Source organism: Trachemys scripta, chromosome 9, assembly GCF_013100865.1.
Source record: "Trachemys scripta elegans isolate TJP31775 chromosome 9, CAS_Tse_1.0, whole genome shotgun sequence".
NCBI lineage: Eukaryota > Metazoa > Chordata > Testudines > Emydidae > Trachemys > Trachemys scripta.
Window position 1 is genome coordinate 81,235,279 of NC_048306.1, and position 26,004 is coordinate 81,261,282.

Consider the following 26,004-nt stretch of genomic DNA (forward strand, 5'->3'; position numbering starts at 1 on the left):
TATCTTGAAATAACTGGTTTGCAATATGGAAAAACAGGTTTTATAATAAATTTTATGTAATTGATAGTAGTATTGACTGAAGCATTTTGTAGAGGCAGATTACCTGGGCCATAGGGCACTGGATGGGCACTCAGGAGGCCTGAGTTCAATTCCAGGCTGTGCCATTGACCTGCTGGGTGACCTCGGGCAAGTCCCTTCCCTTCCTGTGCCTCAATTTCCCCCCATACATAAAATGGGGATAATGATTCTGACTTCCTTTGTAAAGCGCTTTGACATCTAAAATTGAAAAATGCTATGTAAAAGCAAGATGTTGATATTATTAATGGAAATTGTTTCCTTACACTGTCTTACTAAGAAATAATTTCTTAACAATTGAAAATTTAGTGCTTGTGTACAGTAAAATCCTTTATATACCCATACAACAGTGATATGATATGGCCAGAGGCAGTGTGTGTTCATGTTATGTAAGTGCCACATTTCAGGCATCTTTGCTGAGATTGCCAGTTATGGTGGCTGTGTTGGTATTTATGGTGTAGGTGCTTGTCTTGTAGTAATGTGGAAAGTGGACTGAGACCACCAACACATTTTACATTGGTTGTTAGTCATATAATGGCAAAAGTGGTCCAGATTGTTGCCTCCTCTGTTTCTCCTTAGGAACAGTTCTATGAGGTTCACTTCAAAAATTTTTTTAAATGAAATCTTCCCCCTCTGAGTAGTTTTTGTGGGCTGCGGAGGGGGAGAAGTCTCCAAATACTGCATATTAAGTGGGTTCATGTAAAAGGACACTCTCAGATCTGCAGACATTGGAGCTGTCTGGCGTGGGGGCCTCTGTCCCTCTTTTTGTGACTGCCTTCTCTTCTGTCAGCACTGCTCTAACAGGAGGCATGCTGCCATTCTTTGAGTCTCTCTGTGAATGCTCACTATCAGCAAGAGGAGTGATTTATCAGGAATTCAGTCTTTGAAGCAGAATTTATTCTGCCCCTACCCCGCGGTTTTCCATGTAGAAATCCAAGAATTGATCGGGGACTCTGCTGCAGTGAGTGGCTAGAGTCAGCTAGGAGATTGGAACTGGTGGGAGAGGTTGGGAATTGGATGAGGAATCTGAAGGGGTGAGATTGGGAGTGGAATGAGAAGTTTGAGGAGTGCATACTGGGCAGGTGAGTAGACTGGGACTGGGATGAGACGGGAGAGACAGGATTGGAACCAGGGACAGGTTAGAGGGGTCAAGCTTGGCGGGGAAATGGGCAGAAGTCTGTGTCAGCTAGAACACACTCCTCCCCAGAGACTGGAATGGAACCCAAGGTTCCTGAGTCTCATCATTCCTCTGCTGTGAGCAAATATCTGTGAAACCCACTGGCAAAGTGTGTCTCATCATCCTCTATATGGAGCAGTAGAGTGAAATCTTCTACTGCTAACAGTTACTCCATTAGCTCAAATGGCAGAGGTCTGTGCAGTGGATTTAATCAAAGGCTTCATTCCTCCTGATGAGCGGTGTGGATATCAATATGATGTCAAATTTCATTTGGTGTCTAAGGAGTCAGTGGACACTGTCCTGAAGAATTCTTTCTGGAAGTGTGAACAGACAAGGGACTGGACATAGGCCCCACAATTGCAGAGCACACCCCCATACAGCTTCTTTCTCCTGGAGTGACGGATGATCACGTTGGCCAATGCCAGGAGGAGGTTGGCGCGGAGGTCTTGTGACTGAGGGGATGGGTGTGCCAGGATCAGGATGTGCAGGGAAAAGTGCAGCCAGAGCCTCATTAAGAGTTATTCTGGAGAAGTTAGAAGAGGGGCTGTGGCCTGATGCACTCTATGTAGATGTGCGTCAGGGTCTCCATCATGTTGCAGAAAGTACAGGTGTTGGGGAAGTTCATGAACTGTGCTAAGTACACACCTGTGCCCATGGCTTCCGTGAAGGAGCCTTGGAAGATGTGTGGTGAATAAGGCAGGGACTGCAGGAAGAAAGGATGATTTTGCAGTGAAGGCAGTAGAAATCTGCCCTGGAGAACTGGATTCTATCCCTTCCTGTGCCACAGAGTTCCTATATGAGGCTTAGGGAAGTCACTTAAATCACTTTTCTCAGGTGGTCACTAATTGTGTTCCTCATATTTTGGGTGTCTTACTTAAGACATTGGGGTCTGATTTGTACAAGTGTTTAACACTCACAGCTGCTACTGATGTCAAGAGGAGCTGTGCTTTGAACATATGATGTGCTGTGTAATGCTAAGTACTCTGAAAAATAGGTCCTTTGGTGTCTCAAATTGGGCACCCAGAATTAACGGATGCTTCTGACCTCCATCTCTGTGGGGATAATATTCTGTCATCTTGCAGAAATGTTTGTGAAGCACTCTGATATTATAATCATGAGTGCTATAGAAAAGCCTATGAGGAAATTATTAATTATGCGTTCAGAGCAGGTTTTGAATAATAATGTGCAGTAAATAAAGAATGGTGCCACCCATTGTAAAACATTTTTTACGGAATCGAAGAGCATATCTTGGTTGGATTTTGAGCTAGCTCAGGAAAATTTATTTTTCCTCCAAAAATGTGTTAGTGGGAAACTACATAATTGATTTTACAAATTAATAGTGTTGCCAGTCGTTTATGTAGTCTGCTTCATTAGCTTGATATACTTCTAGATGCAATTTTAGGTTTTTATTAAAAAAGTGCATTTTTTTTAAAAAAAGTGAATCAGGGGATGATGTATATGTTGAAGTGTAATATCATGAGTCAGAACAATATACATATCAAGTAGTGAATATCTCATTAGAAATGAGTCTCTTGTATTCAGTGCTTCCCTGTGCTATATTTCCTTAATCTTGCTGTCATGAACTTTTAATCTACAGAATTGTAAACGAAGTAATGTTTATTTAAATGAGATAAAAATTGGATCCTAAAATATTGCTTCAGTACTTATTTTGAACTTACTCAAGAAGTCAAATTCAGTATGGAATAAATTGCTTTAATAATTCACTCAAAGTAGCATTTTTTACTTCAGAAATTGCCATCTAATGGTATTTTGGCAGTATGAGGTGCTGCTGTTTTTTGATGGGTGCTTACCGTTGGGAATTGCATATGTTTCAAAAGTGACTTGCTAAGAGTGAGTTGACTAAAGGTCTAGTCCTACAAGGTGTTGAAGATTGAAGCCACTGGTAGTTGCTGAGCACCTTGCAGGATTTGGCTCTCAGACTTTTAGTACTTGCAGGTCCATTACAGATATTTTAAAAGTTGGTAGCTCCCCACAACCAAATACTGTTTCTTTTTCTGACTCAGGACATGACATACAAGAGTCAGAACGCTACATTCAAGAGGGACACTAGGGTTTGGATGGTATTGCAACTTTAGTCAACTACTTACAGTCTAGTGTCAGAGGGGTAGCCATGTTAGTCCGGATTTGTAAAAAGCAACAGAGTCCTGTGGCACCTTTAAGACTAACAGATGTATTGAAACATAAGCTTTCGTGGGTGAATACCCACTTTGTCAGACTATCTGTTGCTTTTTACATACAGTCTGTTTTAATTTATCTAATCCCATTTAGATAAACTATAATTTAAAAATATGGATTTTTTTTTGGTCATGTTTGGACACGGCCCAAGATTTTAGTGAGAAGAGTGGGCCTGTTTTGAACTGCATAGTTGTGCAATGTTTGGCTAAATTTCTGATAGTACTATAAATAAGTTTATCTTCCAGGCTTAAATTACTTCTAAATTTAGTTTTCACAGAAATCATTGCTGAAAGCCCAGACTGTCAGCAAATGGAAGCAGCACTTTCATATCTTCATCCCTGAGTTCCTTGTACTCCCTGTTAACAGAAATCTGCAAATTACTGGTTTGTTAGATTTGAAAACTTGGTCTTCAGTGTATGATCATTTGAAGATTCGAAGAGATTTTTATGAGCTGAGATACTTAAGGTTGGAATAGAATCAACTCTTGTTAAGCATGAGGTTCAAATCCAGTCAGTATCTGGAGATTCATGTTCCGCTCCAGGAAAGTATTCATCAAAATAGGAGTTCAATCCAGACAAATGAATGAGTATTTTGTCTTTAACAGCATTTTGATAACTTTCATTCTGTTCTTTTAAAAAATCTAATACTGGAAACATCTTGGCAAGTCCCTTTTCATTGTGGGCTCATCAAAGGCAAAGCTGTTTCATGAATCTCCAATTTTTTCTTGCATATCTAGTATATTTATATTCCTACCTTAGAATCATAGAATATCAGGGTTGGAAGGGACCTCAAGAGGTCATCTAGTCCAACCCCCTGCTCAAAGGAGGACCAATTCCCAACTAAATCATCCCAGCCAGGGCTTTGTCAAGCCGGGCCTTAAAAACCTCCAAGGAAGGAGACTCCACCATCTCCCTAGGTAATGCATTCTAGTGCTTCACCACCCTCCTTAGTGAAATAGTGTTTCCTAATATCCAACCTGGACCTCCCCCACTGCAGCTTGAGACCATTGCTCCTTGTTCTGTCATCTGCCACCACTGAGAACAGCCGAGCTCCATCCTCTTTGGAACCCCCCTTCAGGTAGTTGAAGGCTGCTATCAAATCCCCCCTCATTCTTCTCTTCTGGAGCCTAAACAATCCCAGTTCCCTCAGCCTCTCCTCATAAGTCATGTGCTCCAGCCCCCTAATCATTTTTGTTGCCCTCCGCTGGACTCTTTCCAATTTTTCCACATCCTTCTTGTAGTGTGGGGCCCAAAACTGGACACAGTATTCTAGATGAGGCCTCACCAATGTCAAATAAAGGGGAACGATCACGTTCCTCGATCTGCTGGCAATGCCCCTACTTATACAGCCCAAAATGCCGTTAGCCTTCTTGGCAGCAAGAGCACACTGTTAACTCATATCCAGCTTCTCGTCCACTGTGACCCCTAGGTCCTTTCCTGCAGAACTGCTACCTAGCCATTCGGTCCCTAGTCTGTAGCAGTGCATAGTATTCTTCCGTCCTAAGTGCAGGACTCTGCACTTGTCCTTGTTCAACCTCATCAGGTTTTTTTTGGCCCAATCCTCTAATTTGTCTAGGTCCCTCTGTATCCGATCCCTACCCTCTAGTGTATCTACCACGCCTCCTAGTTTAGTGTCATCTGCAAACTTGCTGAGAGTGCAGTCCACACCATCATCCAGATCATTAATAAAGATATTAAACAAAACCGGCCCCAGGACCGACCTTTGGGGCACTCCGCTTGAAACCGGCTGCCAACTAGACATGGAGCCATTGATCACTACCCGTTGAGCCCGACGATCCAGCCAGCTTTCTATCCACCTTACAGTCCATTCATCCAGCCCATACTTCTTTAACTTGGCGGCAAGAATACTGTGGGAGACCGTATCAAAAGCTTTGCTAAAGTCAAGGAATAACACATCCACTGCTTTCCCCTCATCCACAGAGCCAGTTATCTCATCATAGAAGGCAATTAGGTTAGTCAGGCACGACTTCCCTTTTGTGAATCCATGCTGACTGTTCCTGATCACTTTCCTCTCCTCTAAGTGTTTCATAATTGATTCCTTGAGGACCTGCTCCATGATTTTTCTAGGGACTGAGGTGAGGCTGACTGGCCTGTAGTTCCCCGGATCCTCCTTCTTCCCTTTTTTAAAATTGATACCTTGATATAGTAGGTATAGTGCATTCCATTTGTCAAATACATCCACCCTGTAAACTAATGTAGGCAAAAAGTCCATGTTATGCATGTAGTCTGCAAGGTCTGTTTTCCCAAGGAGGAAAATTTGGATTGCGTCACACCATTCAAAGATAGTTGTCATGTGGAAAAGTGGTACAGTGCATCTGACTTCACTGTGAAATAGAAGGTAAGTGTGGTCAGAGTCCATCCTTTCTTACAGCATACTTAAACACTGTGTTTTCACTGTTTGGGATATTATAAAATTTTAATAAAAATGTTGGGGGCTTAATGTACTTTAGGTTGCAGCTTTGTGATGGATCGTGTAGTGTGTCCAAATTGTAGCGGATGCCACTTTATTTACTTGTACTCAGTACTTAATTTGTAATGAAAGAGGTGCTGGGGTTCTGGCTGTTCCTCTGGCAGCTGAGTGACGTGTAACTGATGCAGGCAGAGACGCTGGGGCTATGAACTGCCAAGTCTAGAGGTGCTGGGGTTCAGCCCTGGCAAGTCCTTATACAAATTAAGCACTGCTTGCTTGTGCTGCAACCCCACTGTTCTTTCTGGTCATGGCTGGTTTCTGCCCCATCTGTGCACAGCCCCCTACGCATAGCCTGGTTAAGACCTTCATCCACTGTGACGTTATCAAGGATCTTGATTATTTTCTCATCAGCTTGAGTTGGGATTTCTTTGCAAAATAAAAGTTCTTTAACTATTGTACCTAACTATAGGGTAGTTAAGCCCCGGAACTAGGTTCCAAGGGAGGTTGTGGAATCCCATTCTTGGAGGTTTTTAAGAACAGCTACACAAACAACGGTCAGGGATAGTCTAGGTATACTTGGTCCTGGATCATTACAGGGGGCTGGACTAAATGATCTCTTGGGTCCCTTCCAGCCCTAAATTTCTTTGATTCTATGATCTTCAGGCAAATGTTTGCTACATGTAGTTTAGAAGTTGATAATCATTCAGTTATAATGCTGACACACATCTGTGTCTCTGTCAGCCCCCTTTCCCTATGTGCTGGTGCTGTTGCTGCCGCCACTGGCACCGGGAGTCTCGCTTTGCCTTCTGCTCCAGCAGAGGGCCTTCAGCTGAGAGACTTCCAGACAAATACTTCCTCCAGCGGGAAGTCTCTTGGCTGAAGTCCCCCTGCAGGAGCAGAGAGTACAGGCAGCAGCAGCATAAGATGCAAAGCCATAGATAAGACACAGGTGATTTTTAAACCTAGTTTAATAGTCTCTTCATTAGGGGTGCGGAACCCCCCAAACCAGCATATTGATTCAGTTTTGTTCCCAAACACTCGTGGCTTCCCCCGGGAGTCACAACTCATGGTTTGGGCAGCACTGCTTTAAATGACCATAATTGAGAAGTTCCCTTTGGTTCCATTTTTCTGCTCCTTTACTGCAGACAGGGTTCTGCCCTTTAGGTGATTGAAAGGAGTGGGGAGGGTCAAAGGCTGGGGGCCAGGAAAAGACTAGTGGAATTCAAAGGGCAATACTAGGAAAATTAGGACCTGTAATTCTTCCCTATTGGTTAAGGTTAGATGATATTGTGACTAAAAATGCTTCAGCCCTTTCTACTCTACAGCTTCCACCATTGCTATTAATGGAGAATTATGGATCCCAATTTCCTAATGTAGATGTAGCTAGAGAGCCCCCAAATAATTGCTCATTCTTGGGACGTAGGCCTCATGTTAAGTGCCAGTAGTCTGAGGAGGGAAATCTTAGTATCTTGGGTGGATGGGAACAAAAAAGGATTTAAAGCATTATCCATTTTTACAGCCTGAAAAATTCTATAGGCATAATATTTCTTTAATTATGAAGTGACAGCAATAAAAATGGATTTTTTATGAATTCCAAACTAAGAAAAGATGATTGTCTCCCCAGCAGTTAAATGAATGGCAGTTTTTTACAGCCTTATCCAAATGTATAAATGTGAAACTTTATCCAAGTAAACACCTTTGGGATCAAGAAACATGTCTAAAGTTTAATATTTATGGCTCTGGTTTGGAGTAAAACCATTTAAAGTTGTGTGGTTTTGAAGTGAACACCTCAATCAGCCTAACTATAAAAGAGCTTCCATCCTCTAATAATATAACTTATTATTTCCAGAGGAACTTTCTTTTCATTATGACAATAGGAATGCTAGTGACTTGAATATACAGTCAACAAATACTTACATGAACAACAGAAAGTAATTACATTGCTAGAAATTGATAGGCCAGCATTATTCAGATCATAAAGTTTCATTACTATATCCTCCTTTGCAGAATTGTAAATTAAACAGGTAAACAATAGTACAGTGTTAGCTAAGAATGTTCTTCAAACAAGGTCTCTGGTTTTAGAGATGTACATGTATGTATCCTAACAGCTTATACCCTAACACAGTGGGTACTGAAAAACTAGTATCCGAGTACAACAGACTAGAAACATATTAAAGATAAAATGCAACAGTCTAGTTTATACCAGAACTTTTTGACTGGGATTAATTGGCTTGTAAAGGTACTTTGCAGTTTGTAACAAATTTAATACCATAATATGTTTTAAATCTAAAATGCTGATAAAATAACTCAGTTTAATGTGTTGATTTACAAACAAGGCTGCTGATCTCTGTTGTGCAAACTGGCTAGGCAACTAGGAACTTACAGGGGTAGTTTTTTTTCCCTTCTCCCGCTGCCCACCACCACCATGTAGTAACTTGTACAAGATACAGTATTACTTACAGGCATCTGTCTAGCACTTATAAAAATAAATGCACACTGCAATCCTGAATTTTATAACTTTTTTGCTGTTTTTAAATAGCTTGTAAAAATGGGACGTCGTTCATCAGATACTGAAGAAGAAAATAGAAACAAAAGAAAAAAGAAACACCGTAGACGTTCATCTTCAAGTAGTTCTTCAGACAGTAGAACATACAGCCGTAAGAAATCAGGAAGGAAGTCAAGGTCAAGATCACGGTCTCGAGAGCTCCAGTCCCGTTCACATTCTTATGAAAAAAGGTGAATTTATAATACTTTACTCAGTGTTACTTTTGTCTGTAGGTGGGGCAGCTTCAGTTATGCAGCAAGGCTAAGAATATTTGAATACAGTGCATGTTCTGGGTAACTGTCATACAAAATCTGTCAAACACCTGTTTTGGGCTTCCCTAGCAAAATTATCTGAGTCTTGCATGATACTGTTGTTTTTCTGCTTAGTTACAAACATCACTGCTGTGAATGTGTTAAACAAACACCTGCTATCAGACCCCATCAGAATTTTAAATTCAGATTATTTTTTTTTTTGGCGCGGTCTAATAGTTTATGCACTGATTTCAGCATAATTTCATTCAGCCATACACAACTATGTGTCTTTGTGCTGCTAGCTTAAAACAAAGTGAATCTAACCAACCAAGAGTGTGATGGAGGAAAGCAGACTTTTAAAATGGCAAGGTTTGAGATGAGTTTTACAATTAATATTTACACTTATTTTAAAGGTTAGTTTTCTACTATAATTTTTATCCTTTTGTGATGTGGGGAGAACATTCAATAGTTTAGTCTGTCCTCAAGAAACAAACACTTCATGCCAATACCTCTGCTAGCTTCTGCTTGATGTAAAACCTCTCCTTGCTGGGCATGACGACCAAGAAGGTGGTATCGAACTACTCCAGCAGCACCTAATCTCCTCAGAAATCCTGGATGCCTCTTAATCTGGCTTCAGATGGTCAGGGAACCAAGATTGTGCTTGTTGCACCGATGAAGCCAAATTTTAGATGATGAAGGTGAGACTAGTCGAAGAATACTCAGCTTGTACTGCTACATTTGACATAATTGATCAGAAGTTGCTGCTGAATCACTTAACATTTTATGACATGAATAAACAAGTGCACTTGTCTAGTTTTATTTTTTTCTAATCAGTCATAAATAATGATGGGCAAGTTCCACATTTCCCCATAAGCCTAGACATGTGGAATCCTTTAGGCCTAGTTCTTTTTTCTCTTCCTTAGCATCTACATAGAGCCCTTAGGGGACATAGTAAGATGACATGGGCTTCAATGCCAAAAATATGCTGCTGATATGCAGCTTTATGAATCTCTTTCGTCTAGTGCAGACACGGATATCTCACAGATAAAACAGAGCTTGAGGGAGATTGGAGTCTGGATGAAGACCAGCTTACTTAAATTGAATCCAGAAAAGACCAAAGTGTTTGCTTTGAGGATCTGGCTATCACTTTTGCCTCACTCTCTGTTTTGAGCATTTGCACCTGACAGTTAAGATGGTATTACACCTCAGGGTCAGGGATGAATCGAGCATGACCCTTAAAAATCGAATAGCAGCGGTCAATAAGAGGAGTAGGAAAGGTTGGAGAGAGGTCCTGGAGGCCAAATATAGGCTGTTAGGTAAGAGATTAAAGTCCTGGATGGTAGAGTTCTCTGAAATGCTTTCAGTTCCATGTGCACAGCCAGTTAGGCAGAACTGCAGGGTCTCTATGTGTGGATTAGACAATAGAGTTGGGAGGAAGGATTTAAGTTTATTAAGAACTGAGGAACCTTTTGGGAAAGGAGGAGCCTATACAGAAAGGATGGGCTCCACCTTAACCAAAACAGAACCAGATTGCTGGCATATAAAATTAAAAAGGTTGTAGAAGAGTTTTTAAACTAAGGGCTGGGGGAAAGTCGACAGGTGCACGGAAGCATATTCCAACAGAGACATTATCCATTAGAGGAGGATTTATTAAAGGAGATACTCTGTATGCTAGTAAAGAGCAGAGGATAGAAGTTGATAAAGTACAGGTAGAAGTTGATAGTTGTGTAAGACACACCTTCACCATAGCATTCTTCAGAGAACCAGGATGGAAGGAAACTAAATAGCATGTTCAAAAGCAACAGCTCTTCAAATAGGACTAACTCTAATTTAAAAGTTCTACTGACTGTCCACTAAGCAGTCTTTGCTATATTTTTTAATTTTTGTGCAGTAATAAATGGATATCCTGATCGGTGCTCTGTAAATGCGTGATGTCATTGAGAGAAAAAGAGGTTGAGGTAATATGGGTTGTGATGTCTCCAGTAGGCAGAGAACACACACACAGCTCTACATGTCTGTATTTCATTGGATCCAGCTGTTTGTAGTCATTGGTTGACACAGTGTCTTGCTGGGTTTAGGGCTTGGATGACGGTCAGCTGACTGTACCTCAATCAACCAGAATAGATTGTGGTTATGTGGATAAATTAGGAGAAGTGACTGGAAGAAATAGTGGAGCTGTTGGTGTTTCTATGGAGGTAGTCTGCCCTTGTTTATGGATCCATTTGGTTCCTTATTTGTAGGGATGTAATTCTGTCACCATGGTCGCAGCTCGTCAGAGAACCTGTGAATTTTGCCATTTTCAGCTCCATTGTGAAAGCTCACCACTGTACAGAACCATTTATATGGGCCCTGCTGCTGTGCATTAACAGTTCGTTAGTTAGCTTTGATATAATCTTCTTTGTAATGGGACTAGATCAAAGTGAACTAACAAACTGTTAATGACTGACAGTAGGCTGTACATGAGCAGTTCATTACTTTGCTTTGATCAGTTATCTCCTCACCTATCTCTTGCCTTCTGCTATGCATCCTCCACTACCACTAATTGTCTCCTCCTCCCTTACCAGTTAATCCCCAACTTATGCCCCTGCCTCCTCCCTTACTCATAACTCCCCTTTTGCACCCATCACAGCATCTCTTCTACCTGCCGTTACCCCTTATACCATTTCTACTTTTCACCCCGCCTTTAAGCTGCCTCCCTTCAGCCTTCTGCACCTATTCAATACCCCATAGCTCCTCTGCTCTACTCTTGCCTACCCCTGTGTCAAACCCCTCTCTGTCCCCTCCTTCCATTGTAACTCATCCCCCACATTCCTCTCCCTGCTGCAGAGTTGGGTCTTTGCCCCCCTCATCCCTGGATCCCATGTGGTGACCATTGCCATTCTCTGTTTTGCTTCCCCCTTGTAGGTTCCCCGGTTCTTGACTTCCCACAGCCCACTCTCATCTGAGCTTGCCCAGTCTCTCTCCCTGCCCCGTCACCAGAGGAGGAATGGTCAGGTTGGGATCTCACATGGGTGGTTTGAACCAGTCTTCACCAAGCAACTGACCAGCACCTTTTGCTTCCTGCCTGGATGAAGAGACTTTTCTCCAGAGAAGCACCTCAGAGCCTGGGATCCATCAGTGAAATGTTGAGGCCGGGCAACAGGTCTCAGCGAGGGGCTAGGATAAGAGATGGGTCAAAGATTGTGGGAATGGGGATTGAGGACTTGGGGACCTATCATGGGGAAAGGAAGCAGATAACAGGAGCTGTCACAACAAGGGACCTGGGGCATGAGTGGGGGGTGAAGACCCATCCCTGTTCCATGTAGGAGTTCTGCACTGGGGAGAAGAGTCTGGGGGGTGGGGTGGAGGAGTCAAGGGGCAACAGATGGGGGAGAGGCCCTCTCATATCCCAGCACAATTTGAGCATTGATTAATACAGGGGTTCTCAAAGTTCATTGCACTGCGACCCCCTTCTGACAACAAACATTACTACAGGACCCCAGAAGGAGGGACCAAAGCCTGAGCCCGCCTAAGCCCCGCAACCCCGGGGGGGAAGGAGGGGCAAAGCCAAAGCCCCACTGCCCCCGGATGGGGTGCCAAAGCTGAAGTCCCAGGGTTTCAGCCCCAGGCAGGGGGCCTGTAAACTTAGCCCTGCTGCCCAGGGCTGAAGCCCTTGGGCTTTGGCCCTGGGCCCAAGCCAAGTCTAAGCCAGACCTGGCAAACCCATTAAAATGGGGTTGTGACACACTTTGGGGTCCTGACCCACAGTTTGAGAACCGCTGGACTAATAGTTTGTTCGCTTTGATCTAATCTTGTTTTTTTTTTAAGAGGATGACATCGAATTCTTAATGCGCGGCAGTTGCGTCCACAAGTTGCAGTGACCATAACACAAAATTATCTATTTTTTATCATGACTGTGCTGTAAATTATGCATAATTTTACTGTGACAAAATCGAATCCCTATTCACTTGCTTCTCGATTTCCAGGTACAAGGTGTGGCCCAGAGAGTGTGGTATTTATTTTTTTTGTAGCCACACTTGGACAGGAAGTAACTTTTCTTCTTTTGGAAAAGTGCACGTCCACAGTGATACATGTCTCTGTCATTTGTTTCCCGTATACAGTTTCCAAAACAAGACTCACCTTTTCTCCCAGGTTTTGGATTGGGAAGGAAGAGTATCTTAGTGGAGGTTGTAAGAGTTTTATGTTTTGGAATGTGGGGATTTGTGAGCATCCTTGTTTTGGGGGTTGTCATAAACATACAGCTAAGGGTAGCATAAAATCCCTCCTTATCTGTAAAGGGTTAAGGAGCTCAGATAACCTGATTGGCACCTGACCAAAAGGACCAATAAGGGGAGAAGATACTTTCAAATCTGTGGGGAAAGGCTTTTTGTTTTTGTGTTCCTTTGTTCTCTCGGAGTCAGCAAGGAACCAGGGCAGGGAAAATACATCTCCCTAAGCCATATCTGAACTAAGCATCTAATGTTGCAGAAATACACCTCTACCCTGATATAATGCTGTCCTCGGGAGCCAAAAAATCTTACTGCGTTATAGGTGAAACTGCGTTATATTGAACTTGCTTTGATCCACCGGAGTGCGCAGCCTTGCCTCCCCCTCTCCCCCCCCGAGTGCTGCTTGACCGCGTTATATCGGGTTGCGTTATATCGGGATAGAGGTGTAGTAAGTAATAGTAAGGAAATGCATTAGATTATCTTTTGTTGTAGCTTGTGAATTTTCCCTGTGCTAAGAGGGAGGTTTATCCCTGTTTTTTGGAACTTCATAGTTTTGCCTGGAGAGGGAATCCTCTGTGTTTTGAATCTTTTTGTTACCCTGTAAAGTTATCTTCCATCCTGATTTTACAGAGGTGATTCTTTTATTATTTTTTTTAAAATAAATTCTTCTTTTAAGAACCTGATTGATTTTTCATTGTTCTGGGTTTGTGTCTGTGTTCACCTGTACCAATTGGTGAGGATATTATTCTCAAGCCTTTCCCAGGAAAGGGGGAGTAGGGCTTGGGGAAATAGGACTCCAAGTGATCCTTTCCCTGATTCTTTGTCTAAATCACTTGTTGGTGGCAGCATACTGTTCAAGGACAAGGTGGAATTTGTGCCTTGGGAAAGTTTTTAACGTAAGCTGGTAAAAATAAGCTTAGGGGGTCTTCCATGCGGGTTCCCACATCTGTACCCAGAGTTCAGAGTGGGGAAGGAACCCTGACGGATAATTTCTATTTATTATTGCTTTTCTAAGAGTTTTCCCACGTGTTAAATGTGTACCCAGAGCATTGACAAGATCATTTGTATAAACTGAAATAAATAACTGAAGTGAATTCCATCCTTCTCTACTCCATTCACCTCACCGAGGAGGAAACTTCAAGTTGTAATTGTGATAATTGAAATTATAATATTATTGGGCAATTTAAAAATATCAGGCTATGTAAATTCAAAAAGCATACATAAATGCAAAATTAAGGTTACCCATTACAAAAGTTAAGATAACATAAATCTATTAAGTTATGCATATAACAAGAACAGGATAGAAAATACTGCATAAAGGCAATATGGCTGAAAAACTATGTGCAGTGTGGCTGTGGGAAACATAACTTTATATGTCTTGAATTTTATTTTTACCATTGCAACCTTAGTCCCTGATCTTGTGACATATTCCATGCAGTTGTTCCTTAGGCCTACATAGATCCTGCTGTGCGATGTAGTCCTAAATGTGAGTTTAACTTTATATTTTGTATGTAGAGGCCACAGAGAGGCAACGTGATCCAGTAAATTGGGCTCTGGACTATGTTCTGTTCCTGGCTTTGTCATTGACTTGTTGCATGACCTTGGGCAAGTCACTTCACCTGTCTGTGCCTCTGTTTCTCCTCCCACTCTTTTGTCTATCTTGCTTACTTAGAGTGTAAGGTCTGTGGGAAAAGAACTGTCTCTTACTATTTGTACGTAACATGCCTAGCACAATGGGACCCTGATCTCAATTAGGACCTCTAGGTGCTGTTTTAATAAAAATGAATAATAGATTATTTGAGTGTCCTTTTTAAACTAACATTGATAGGTGTTTTTTAAAAGCAGGAGTGTGCTAATAACACACTGTTATTTCAGACGCAGACATCGATCTAGCAGTAGCTCTTCATATGGATCCAAAAGAAAACGCAGTCGTAGTCGATCGAGGGGCCGAGGAAAATCCTATAGGTCTCAGAGATCAAGATCAAAGAGTAGAACAAGAAGGTATGATTGTTTTCATTTTCTCCTGCCTTCCCACCAGGAAAAAGTAATAATCAAATGGTAATATTTTCAGTTTTTTAATTGATTTCCCCCATACTTTTACTAAGAAATGCTATGTTGTTATAGATTAATTATTAAATGATTTGTTGCTGATTGTTTAAAATGTTCTAAAAGCAAATTAATATTTTAGATTTCAAATGAAACATTCTAAAAACATATTTTGATAAATAATTAGAATTTAGTTAAAATCTATGATTAAGCTATGTCATAGAGAGGTAATTCTAAGAAGTTGTTAAATCAGTGCTGGAAGCTAGAAGATAGTTATCTGCTCTTTGAATATATGCTACTTTGGCCATTTTTTAAACTGTTGACATAAAATCAAGGCCTTTAAGTGAATATAGTTGTGCTTTTTCTATAAAAGTAAAAAAAAAATTAAATGAGAATTATTTAATCAGTTTGTCATAATTTATTTTCAAAAGTCAGTTTTTTGGTCAAATTAAACTTCTAAAAACATCATCCTGGAGTACCGATGTCTGTGAAATTCAATACAAAACATTTTAGAGAAACCAAACCTTTAAGACAGAAGGAAGGAACCTTTTAAAATCAATGTTAGTAAAGATCAAGATTGCTTTTTTGTAAACTTCAAATAAAAGGGGAAATTCTTTTGGTTTGAGAGAGCTTTACTTACAAAAGGCCTCTCTGCAGCATTATAAATAGAACCTTATTCTTATAAATGGACAGGTTTTTTTTCTTTGGGACTGCAGAATTCCATTTCTGGTCTTTCCTGTCTCACCGTGTGAAATTAGCTTATTTTCCAGTGGTTATATCTTATACAAGCCATGTGTGTAGTTATGTCTGGTAGACTCTGCTGGGTATCCTTAGTCTCCAGATAGCTATGGAGTTTGGGATATGCTAGCCATCAAACTGGCATGTCATTTCAAATTCCCTGTAACTTAAAAATTCCAACTGGAGAACACTTACCCCGGTAGTGTAGACAAGGCCTAAGTCGACCTAAATTATGCTACTCCAGCTACGTGAATCGACGTAGCTTAGGTCGACTTACTGCAGTGTCTACACTGCGCTGCTCTTATTTGGGTGAAGTACTAGAGTCAACCGGAGAGTGCTCTGCGGTTGATTTAGCGGGTCTTAGACCCACTAAATCTATTCCCATTGCATCTATCACAGCAGCGTCTATCCCCAGTAAGAGTAGACATGACCTTAGATGAGAAGATGAAGTACATACTGTGCATTTGGCTGGTCAGATGCAAAGGACAGCTAAAAATGAGCCTTAGGCTGGCTTAACTGTAACAATCTGAAAATTCCTTGCCTGTTCACAGATAGGTGGTTTTCTGTGTTCCTGAACCAGGCAAATAGTGGCTTTATGTGAAGTCTGTGTAGTATTGGCTTATCATAGACCAGCCCTAATTACTTTTCTTTTCTCTCTCATCCATGGTCCTCTCAAAAAGAGAGGGTTTAAAGTCTATGCAAATTTCTGATGTTTCATGTTCAGATGTATATAGAACCAAGATTTGCAGACATATGTGGTGTGGAAAGCTATAGCTTTTTTGGTAAATCTGATTGTGACTAATAAGGGTTTTTGATAATAACAAGAAGAGTTGTTAAAAATACTGACCATGTTCTAAAAGTGTATCCATGTGTTAACTCTGGAAGTAGAAGGTTTAAAAGAGTATTATAGCATGTTTTAATTTTTTTGTAACTTTAAAAAAAAAAAAAAGTTTCTTACTCTTATTTAAATGTGTATCCTCCGAAAAATCTGTTTATTATCAATGGCTATCAACATCATAGTTTTAGTCACTCTCTATTGAATTTTTCTGGCCTATATCCTGCTACTGAATAACTACCAGACAGGTTAGGCACCCAGTTCTGAATTTTTGTATAAAATATTTAAGTGATGTTTTAGTTTTAAATATACCTGATTAGGAGAATTGTTTTCTAAATGTGGCTAAAGAAATGAGCAGTTCTTTCACCATCATTGTTCATATGTGTATTATAACTGTTGTCTGGATACTTGCTTCTTCGGAACATGTGTAGTAGCATTTTGGTTATTTAAGCAGCTTGATTGGTTCTCCAAATGGACTTTGACAATAACCAGGCAATCACAATAGCAGCTATTGAACTCAGTGGGAATACTTGGGCATAAATGTTTGCTGATTTGGCTCTAAGTTTACAAAAAATTGGGTTTAAAATAATTAAATGGCAAAAGCATAAGGTGCAGATGGAAGTATATTTAGTAAGCCAGATATTGAATTTTAGGGAATATAGGACCTACATAGTAATTTACAGAGCTGAGGGTTTTAGTGTAATTAAATATAAATACCAGGTAATATTTAAATCCTCAAAGTAAGACTAATAGACTAAATTGGTGTTTCCCAAACTTGGGACCCCGCTTGTGTAGGGAAAGCACCTGGCGGGCTGGGCCGGTTTGTTTACCTGCCGCGTCCATCTAGATTGTATTTCCTTAGTTTGCTTATGAGAAGGTCATGCAAGATAGTATCAAAAACCTTACTGAAGTCAAGATATACCACATCTACTGCTTCCCCCCATCCACAACGCTTGTTACCCTTTCAAAGAAAGCTATATCTTATCACCTTATTATCTTTTGGGTTTTCACAAATTGTTTAATTATTTGCTCCATTATCTTTCCAGGTACTGAAGTTAGGCTGACTAATCTGTAATTGCCCAGGTTGTCCTTATTTCCCTTTTTATAGATTGGCACTATATTTGCCGTTTTCCTGTCCTCTGGAATCTCTCTCGTCGTAGAAGAGAGAGCCATCTGGTGGTGATTACTGCTGCTCTTGTTGGCCAGGATTGAATACTGGGGCTCTTCTCCTGAGGGTCATGGTCAGGAAAGAAGACGTAATGTGGTGGGAACACGTCATGAGTAATGTTGTGGGTGAAGCTGGTGCTGTGGGCAGAGCCTGAGTGATTATCACCACCTACTCTTTTTCCAGTTTGATTCTGGAGCTGGAAGGAAGATAATGGGTGCTGATGAGCACTCTAGGCAGACAAGGACATGAGATATGCATGTGTTAAAATACCAAAGTATCTCTTATTTCCTAGTAAAGGATAGGACAGAAATTACAGTTGAACTTGAGGAAGGGCAGGTTGGGATCAGAGTTAAATTCAAGAAAAAGAATGGGATGTCAGATAAAGAATGAAATAAAAATGGAGGAGGACCTTGACATATTGAACATTACTGAAAAATGGTGGAATGACCAAAGACAAATGGGACCTGGCTATAAACTCCACAGGAAGGACAGATTAGGTCAAAAAGACTGAGTGGTAGTACAATATATAAGAGAGAGCTTTGACTCTAATGAGGCAGCACTGAACATGGCCACTGGATGTGACGGAATGGCTATTAGAAAAAAGTGAAAGCTTCAAACTACCACTTAACCACCAAAGTGCTAATTTGTTCTTTAGTAGCAGCCGTTACAGACATTGTTATTTTTACTCACTCCATATTGTGAAGCTGGACCTGTTTAGTACTCCCAATTTTTTATTTATTTATTTATTTTTTTAAGTAGAATGGTAGTTAAAAGTGGCTGTGGAACTAAAACTGCTGCTGAAAGGGTGTCGGGGCTTCTGGAGAATAGGAGAAGAGAGGAAGCTCCACATAGTCCAGAAAACCTTTTATATATGAAACAAAGCAAAAAAAAAAAAAAATCTTAAAAGAAAATTAGACAAGAAATATATTCAAAATACTCCTAACAGAAGTACACGTTTTCCCTTTGCACACAGTAAACAGTGTGTGGAACTCATTGCCGCAAGACATAAGAGGAAAAAATATTGAATATTCTAATAGTAGTAAACTGCCAGAATGTGCATTACCTTTTGGTGCACTTTTTCAGTGGCTGAAGGCATGAAGTTGAAAATGTACTCAAGGCATATGTACAATAGCTTACTAATGTGTTCCCTAGCATAGCTTATTGTTCATCAAATGTTACAATTGAGCAACACAAGGATTAATGATCCCTAGAATAAGTGTTCTGTATCCATTTTACTCACAATCTCTGTCTGCTGGTTTAAGTACTGATATCAAAAACTTGAATCGGGGTTTCCTCTGTGGTAGACATAGCTTCTCAAACTGTTCCAAAATAAATGTAATACTTGGTCAGTAAGTTGAGGCATCTTTCATCTTTTCATTAACAATATTCAAAACCCTTTCAAATATTTCAAGTTTCGATTAAAAGCCTTCAAATGAAAGCCAACAAAATGAACGAATGTGACACAAGCAGCGCAGTTTTGTTAGAACATTAAAGTTCACGCTATCCATTATTTTTTGACCTACTGCTTGTGAAAGGTGGTACATTGACAAACATAAGGGCTGCAGTATATTTAATCATTGAACAGATACAGCTTGGGATGTGGCAAGGAAAGCACAAGCTTTCCTAGACCACTGTGTCTCATCCTTCTGCCAATGTACCTCAACTTTGATCAGGAAGAATCACCTTTAAGGATGAGCAATTGTAGTGATTTTTCCACTGGGAAGTGGACTGAGACCACAAAACTCATTTCATATTGGAGACTGAAGAGCCGTTAACTGTATTTCAATTCCTACTTATCTGGCCTGGATTTGAAACAGTGATATACAGTCTGCAAGCTGTATCTCATTATCAATTTCTCTTCTCTCCCAGCCTCCAACAACATTAGAATACTTTGTGCTTTCAAATTAATGAGCATGTCAGTGAAAGTATGGCCAGTCTAACATGTTTTTTGTAATTTTTCTAACAGGAGTTTTGTAAGGGTTAATAAATGATGTACAGAGTGTTGAACATGTAAAGCACTTGAAGTATCAAGTATTCTCAAAATTGTAAAGTTAAATCCTGTTCTAGTTATTTTTAATATTTGAGGAGGTATTATGTTTTTGTCACCTAAATGGATTTTTCTTACTTTATCTCAGAACATAAGAAAATATGTGCATATTGCAATTATTTATTTTATGTCAGATGCATCTTAAGAGTCAAGAAGTAAGGCTGCCAAGCAATGCTATAAATTTAAAACTGTCCTACAGCAAGATAGTATGATGCAAATATGAATTAATAAGATCACAAACTGAATTTCAGCAAAACAACCATGATTTACATTAAATTAGGAAATTTAAAACCGATTTAGTTTGTTTTACTGAGCATTTGCTTAATAACATTTCGCCTTCTTGCAATCTTTTTAAAGACAATAATTCGTCTGTGAAATGCAGGCACATCCTCAGTAGAAAAATTGAAAGCAACAGCTCACTTTCTGAAACCACACATATAGTGATAGAAATATTTCAGCTCTACAAAATTTAATAAATCATCCCATTTCCTAATTTGATCATATTAGATGCTGATGTGGAAGAAGCATTTCAAATACCATCTCCTCATTAATATACATCAGTCTGGGGAATAGAATGGAATACTTATGCAGAGATGTCACAGTTACTGTTTCTTAGTTTACTAAGTGGAACAGGTTGATGTGATACTGGGTGCTATTTGTCAATGTCTTGTTAAAATGGTTTGGGTCGAGTTATGGAGTCCAGAAAGACGGCGGCTGATAAATCAAAAGTGGATTGAGTGGACAGGAGGCAGTGATTGATACTGTGACAGGATATGAAGAAAGGAATCTTGATACAAGCATGCATGATATTGAATATGAGAAGGAAAATGGCCCTGGAGTATGGATATTATTCAGGGGAATGAGAATAATAATATCAGCCTGAAATTATTGCTGGGTGAATATTAGGATAGCTCTTATTAGAGTATTATGCTTCTCTAGGATGGAGGAACTAAAATATGTATAATTTATATGTGCATAGAGTATTAACCTATGTCTTGAGTTTATTACAATTGTTTTTCCATGTTAATAGAAAATAACTGGTTTTTCTTATACACCAAATCTCCTAATTTAAATCTTTGAATTCATAGGGCTTTAAACAGAATAAAACAAAGGATACTAAACCTTATTCCTTGATTTCATGCAATCCAGTGATTGTAGAGTACTGTATTGTAATTGTGTTTAAATCTGAGAGTTTTTATTATCTGCCAAGCATTTTTGGCTTCTACTGTTACCTGAAATTGAAAGCTGCTGTCATGAAATAATTTTGAATTCAGTTCAGTTTTTAGGTACTTCGACAATTACAGATCTATATACTTAATAGATGAGACCTTCTAAAAATAATCAAGGTTTGTAATGTTGGTGTTTCTGGATTACCAATGAAAAATATTTTCTGCCCAGGACTTTTATTTGAAAATACTTTACTCTTTAATTACAAATTTTCCTCTTTAACTGATTTAATGTTGAAACATGTGCATGCTATTGTAAGCAGGTGGAAAAGGGGCTACTTGCTATGGATAGTTTCAGAAAATTCTCATTTATATTTAGGTTAAAAACAAGATGGATGTTGTTTGAACTTTCTGTTGTCCTGGCATTGTAAACTAGAATTAATTCATGGTCAATCCTGATAATTTGTCAGAATTCTTTTAGTTTAGAATGTTTGCATCCTGGAAGGATGTGGTCTCCTAATTATGCAAAGAAGTACAATGTGAAAAAGGTCAAGGAATAAAAAATATTAAATTGTGGAGAACTCCACCCACTCAGTGTACTGGTTATTCACGTGTGCAAGATAGCACTAGGTTTAGGGGATAATCTTTAAAATGCATTGCCAGAATTATGAGTCACATAAAGTAAGATGTTACTGCTGGAATTACAAGAAAGTGTGTTTCTGTTTTGTTTTAAGCACTACTTCTGAAAACTCTCTACTGCTTCAAACACAAGTATAGGGCTTGATCCTGCTCCCACTGAAGTCATTGGAAGTCTTGCTGTTGACTGAGCAAGATCAAGCCCATCTTTTCTCTCAAACATTTATTAATAGCCAATGCAAACAATAACAGTACAGCACTTTATTACAGATATTAGGCTTTTTGGAAAATAAAATCCCCTTCAGGATTCCATTGCTGAAAATGTTCTGTCGTTTTATGCACCAATACTTTTTTTTTAAGAGAATGATTTGATTTTCCTTAAGTAAAGATTCTGAACCATCAGCTAAGTATGCAATGATACCACTAACAGAAAATGTGAATGGAAAAACGTTTAAGATGACCTATATGGCAGTAATGTCAACTAGCCTGAGCAGACTCTATTGATACTGTTTGCTTTTTATTGTTAGCCCATTCCTTTTTATCTTCTATCTGCTATCTGCTGACAGTCTGGGTCATTTTATGTGTGTTTGTGGTGAAAGTGCAGTGGATGTGGGGTAAAGGTTTTAGTGGCATGAATTGGGGCTTAGAGCATTAATCAAAAGCATTGAAACAGCAATGCAGTCATCCCAAATCCATGCCATTAAAACCTACCACACTATTATGTATTTTGGTCATGCCACATGCATTTAACAGAAGAGCACTACATTTTTTTATGGTAGTTATTGTGTCTCTCCACTTGTAAAGCCAAACTACCTGGATACCACATCTCCACCTGAGAAGACTTGGGAGGGAACATAAGAACTATCATACTGAATCAGACCAGTGGTTGGTCTTGACAATTGGAAAAATGGGTCTTGACTTTAAATTGATGTAAAACAACTGTTTCGTCTCATGATATTGAACTTCAAAGATATCACTGGTCTAGAAATGAATATTGCTCATCCTGCATATCATCTATAATTTTTTTGATGGGAAAGTAGAAAATATGTCTCTGGAAAGTTAATTGTCCTTTTATAACAAAGCATCTATCTGAAAGTTGCTCCATGGCTTGGAATGATGTTACTTCTGGTAGAGATGTATTAGTGAACAAAGTGCGGGTGAGGTGGCTAGAAGCTCATTATAAATGCGATTTACCATAAATACAGCATAATATCAGGCTCTGCAGTTGTTTACATAGCTACCATGATGTATATATCTGTAAATATGTATTTAATCTCGGTGTCTAAATATTTGAAGTATTTGTTTTGGTTGTGTAAGTAACTAAAGCTCTGCAAAATGTCAGTGAGTTCTTCAGATGAATCCTTTTTTACACAAGATAGCTATTTGTCTAGATATGCTGCATTACAAGTAAAGATGGTGAAAACATTTTCAACAAAACAGTTTTTCAATGGAAAATGCCTCTTCAACTAAAAGTTTTGTGGGTGTGGGAAAATTCAGTTTGGTTGAAATTTATTTTTTCAGAAGAAACTGGAAATGAAAAATTTTCAAGAAATTTTTGTTTTTATTTAGGTGACGGGTGTAATTTGCTCATTTTATTTGTTTTCTGTACTAGAAAAAAGTGAATGGTTTTCCCATTGAAATGAATGCAAAACTTTAATGAAAAACAAAAAACTAGTGGAAAATTTAAAACAAAACTATTTTAAGTTCTTTTGACATTTTCCCTGAAATATACTTGCCTTGTTTTGACCAGCTCTAAATAAAAAATGCCTATGAAAGTATCAGGTTGTAGTAATAATATCCCACAGCTTTTAAAAATCCTGGTAGCAGCATGCTATCAGAAACTTACATTTCACATCCATAATATCAGATGTCAGAAGGTCATTTTGATTTCCTTCCAGTCAGTTAAAAATAACTTGAAATTTAGATGTGCATTTTAAAATAAATTGCTTTGTGTTCTGTCTGTTTTTTGGGCTGCTGTATTTATACACAATATAGGGAAGCCTGATTTAATATACCATACTTTAAAAATTATATTGGTATCCTGCTAAATGTAATTTTATTACATTTGCAAATGAGCAACAGTAGTCCTGCGGCATGAAACATGTGTATGTTTAAGAACAGTGATGTAGCAATCCAGTTTTTTTGGGCTTCAGTAACATCAAGAAGTTCTTGGCATTTATTGGATGCTGGAAATGAATCTGAAGAATAAAGCAATACAACAAGATTTTGTGGTGTGTGGTTTTTTTTTGTGTGTGTGTGTGTGTGTGTGTGTGTGTGTGTGTGTGTATAAAATCACTATTCTGTTTTAGTCCTTTTATAAGCTCATTTGAAGTGAAGCTGAATGCATAGCATACCTTAACTATTGAACAATTATGCAATGTTTCTATTGACAGATATTTTATTAAAGCATCAATAATGCACAGCTATATGTTGTGGGTAAAACTGCCCAAAGAGGTAAACACTGAAAGCTTGTATGTTTGCTTCTCATTAGCATGGTGAATAAAAAGGCAGCTATCTCTGTCAATTAGTTATGTTCCTGGCATCATCATCATAATAGCTGTTGTTTCTATCATGGTAGGGCCCACAGTGTGCTAGGCCCTTTCCAAATATTGGAAGACACAGTACTGACCTCAAAGTGCTCACAATCTAAAACAAGCAACAAAGGAAGTTGGAGCAGAGAGGAATAAAACATACTAAACTAATTATTTAAAACTTTATCACAAACTGCTTCTTCCTATACATTATTAGTTGGCAGTTTCTTGTAGACTTCATGCTAGAAATTTTTTGGAGGGATTTGAAGGAATAGAGGGGACAGTACCCGTGTGGGCTAGTTCAGGGAGGGGGGTTAAAAATAAGTGAGGATTATTGTGAGAGAAGAGGTTAAATTCGGAGAGGAGTATTCGAGGAGATTGAGGCTGCTATTAACCTCAGAGCAGAAGGCTGATGCAAAAAGAGACAATGGTGGATAATTGAGGTGGAGCAGAATTGTGAAGGCCCTAGAACATTGGTTCCCAAACTTTTCGGCATCATGCCCCCTTTTTAATTTTTGAGAAACCTTCACGCCCCTCACCTCTCCTTTACCATCATCTAACCCCCCTTTTAACAAATTCAATTCTTAATTTAAAATTGAAAATAAGCACAAATAGTTTTTCTTGGCACAAAAATGTAATTTAAAATAAGAGCATAAACAAAACAAATTTAAAGTGAAGGATGAAGCTACATTTTCTTCACGAGTTGGGAAATCCTAGGTTTGAAAGATGAAAGTGGGCAACGCAAATAGTTTTCAACATCCAGTCGATTCTTGTGTTTCGTTTTTATTATGACTAAATTTGAAAAGCTTTTTTTACAGAGGTACTTCGATGAAAATGGAAGAATAATACGTAGTGCTTCTCCAACTTTTGGGTATTTTGGGAAATATTTTATCAAAAATTCCTCCTGGCTTAAGTTTTTTTGAAAATATCTTTCGCACTTGAATCATATTTCATTTTGAGAGCTTGTTCTTGCAATACTGTGGCAATGAATCGACATCAACATTGAGTGGATTACGTGCTAATTTATGAATGGGGTTGCCAGAAAAGTTGTCTGGAAAATAGCGGATGAATTTGTCAGCAAGGCAGTCCAGATGAAACACAATTTTGTTCTTCGCATCCTCTTTACAAAGTTCTTGGAAACCTTTATTTTCAGTGAGTGATGAAAATGTTGGAAAAAATGAAAAGTTAGGCATCTGAGCTTGTGTTCGATGTTTCCAAAACTTTATTTTTTTTCCATAAACGCTTTGATGGCATCATGGTGTGTAATAATGTTTGCAGCGTTCTTTCCTTGCATCTTCACATTGAGATTTGTTCAAAGATTCAAAAATGTACATGAAGTATGCCAGTGAAAGTTGAAACGTTTGGTCCATAAACGCATGGTATAACTCTTATTTTTTCTGTTGCTTGAGGAAAATTTCCACTTCGTCTTTCAGTTCGAATAATCTTGAAAGCATGTTCCCTTTGGAAAGCCATCGTACCTCCGTGTGAAACAAAATAATTTTATGATCCGCTCCCAAATCTGTGCAAAGAGCTGCAACAAGTCTCGTATTTAAAGTGCTGTTCTTCACAAAATTGACAACTTTGGCCAAATTCAGCAAGTCAAGTAGATCATCTGGAAGGGTGTTAGCAGCCAATGCTTGTCTGTGTATGACGCAGTGAGTCGTGGTTACAGCTGGATTTTTTTGTTTCACCAATGTTACAAATCCAGAGCGAGAGCCAAGTATCGCTGGAGCAATGTCTGTGCATACACCAAACAGTTTTTCCCATGAAAGTCCATTTTCTTTATTTAAAAAAAAAAAAAAAAAAAAAAAAAAAGTCAAACAGTTTTCATAACAGAAGCCTTTGTGGTCGTCCATTCCTTTTAAAAAAGCAGTTATTCTCTCACAGTTTCATTGTTTATTAATCAAACATAGATGAGCAACTGACAGCATTGTGCTACATCAGTGGTATTGTCC

The 26,004-nt window shown here is 39.0% G+C and overlaps 1 protein-coding gene across 2 annotated transcripts in view; it reads left to right on the forward strand.

Annotated features, from left to right (window-relative positions):
• The window catches only part of RSRC1 (arginine and serine rich coiled-coil 1), a 344,188-nt gene that overhangs the window by 2,449 nt on the left and 315,735 nt on the right, over nucleotides 1-26,004 (forward strand). Inside the window, exons 1-3 of one of the 2 annotated variants that reach the window (XM_034781219.1) lie at nucleotides 5,717-5,806; nucleotides 8,418-8,614; nucleotides 14,758-14,883. In XM_034781219.1, the coding sequence (XP_034637110.1) occupies nucleotides 8,427-8,614; nucleotides 14,758-14,883 (314 nt within the window). In that variant the 5' untranslated portion in view covers nucleotides 5,717-5,806; nucleotides 8,418-8,426. Of the gene's footprint in view, nucleotides 1-5,716; nucleotides 5,807-8,417; nucleotides 8,615-14,757; nucleotides 14,884-26,004 lie in introns of those variants that run through there. The other variant, XM_034781218.1, reaches the window with a different exon arrangement.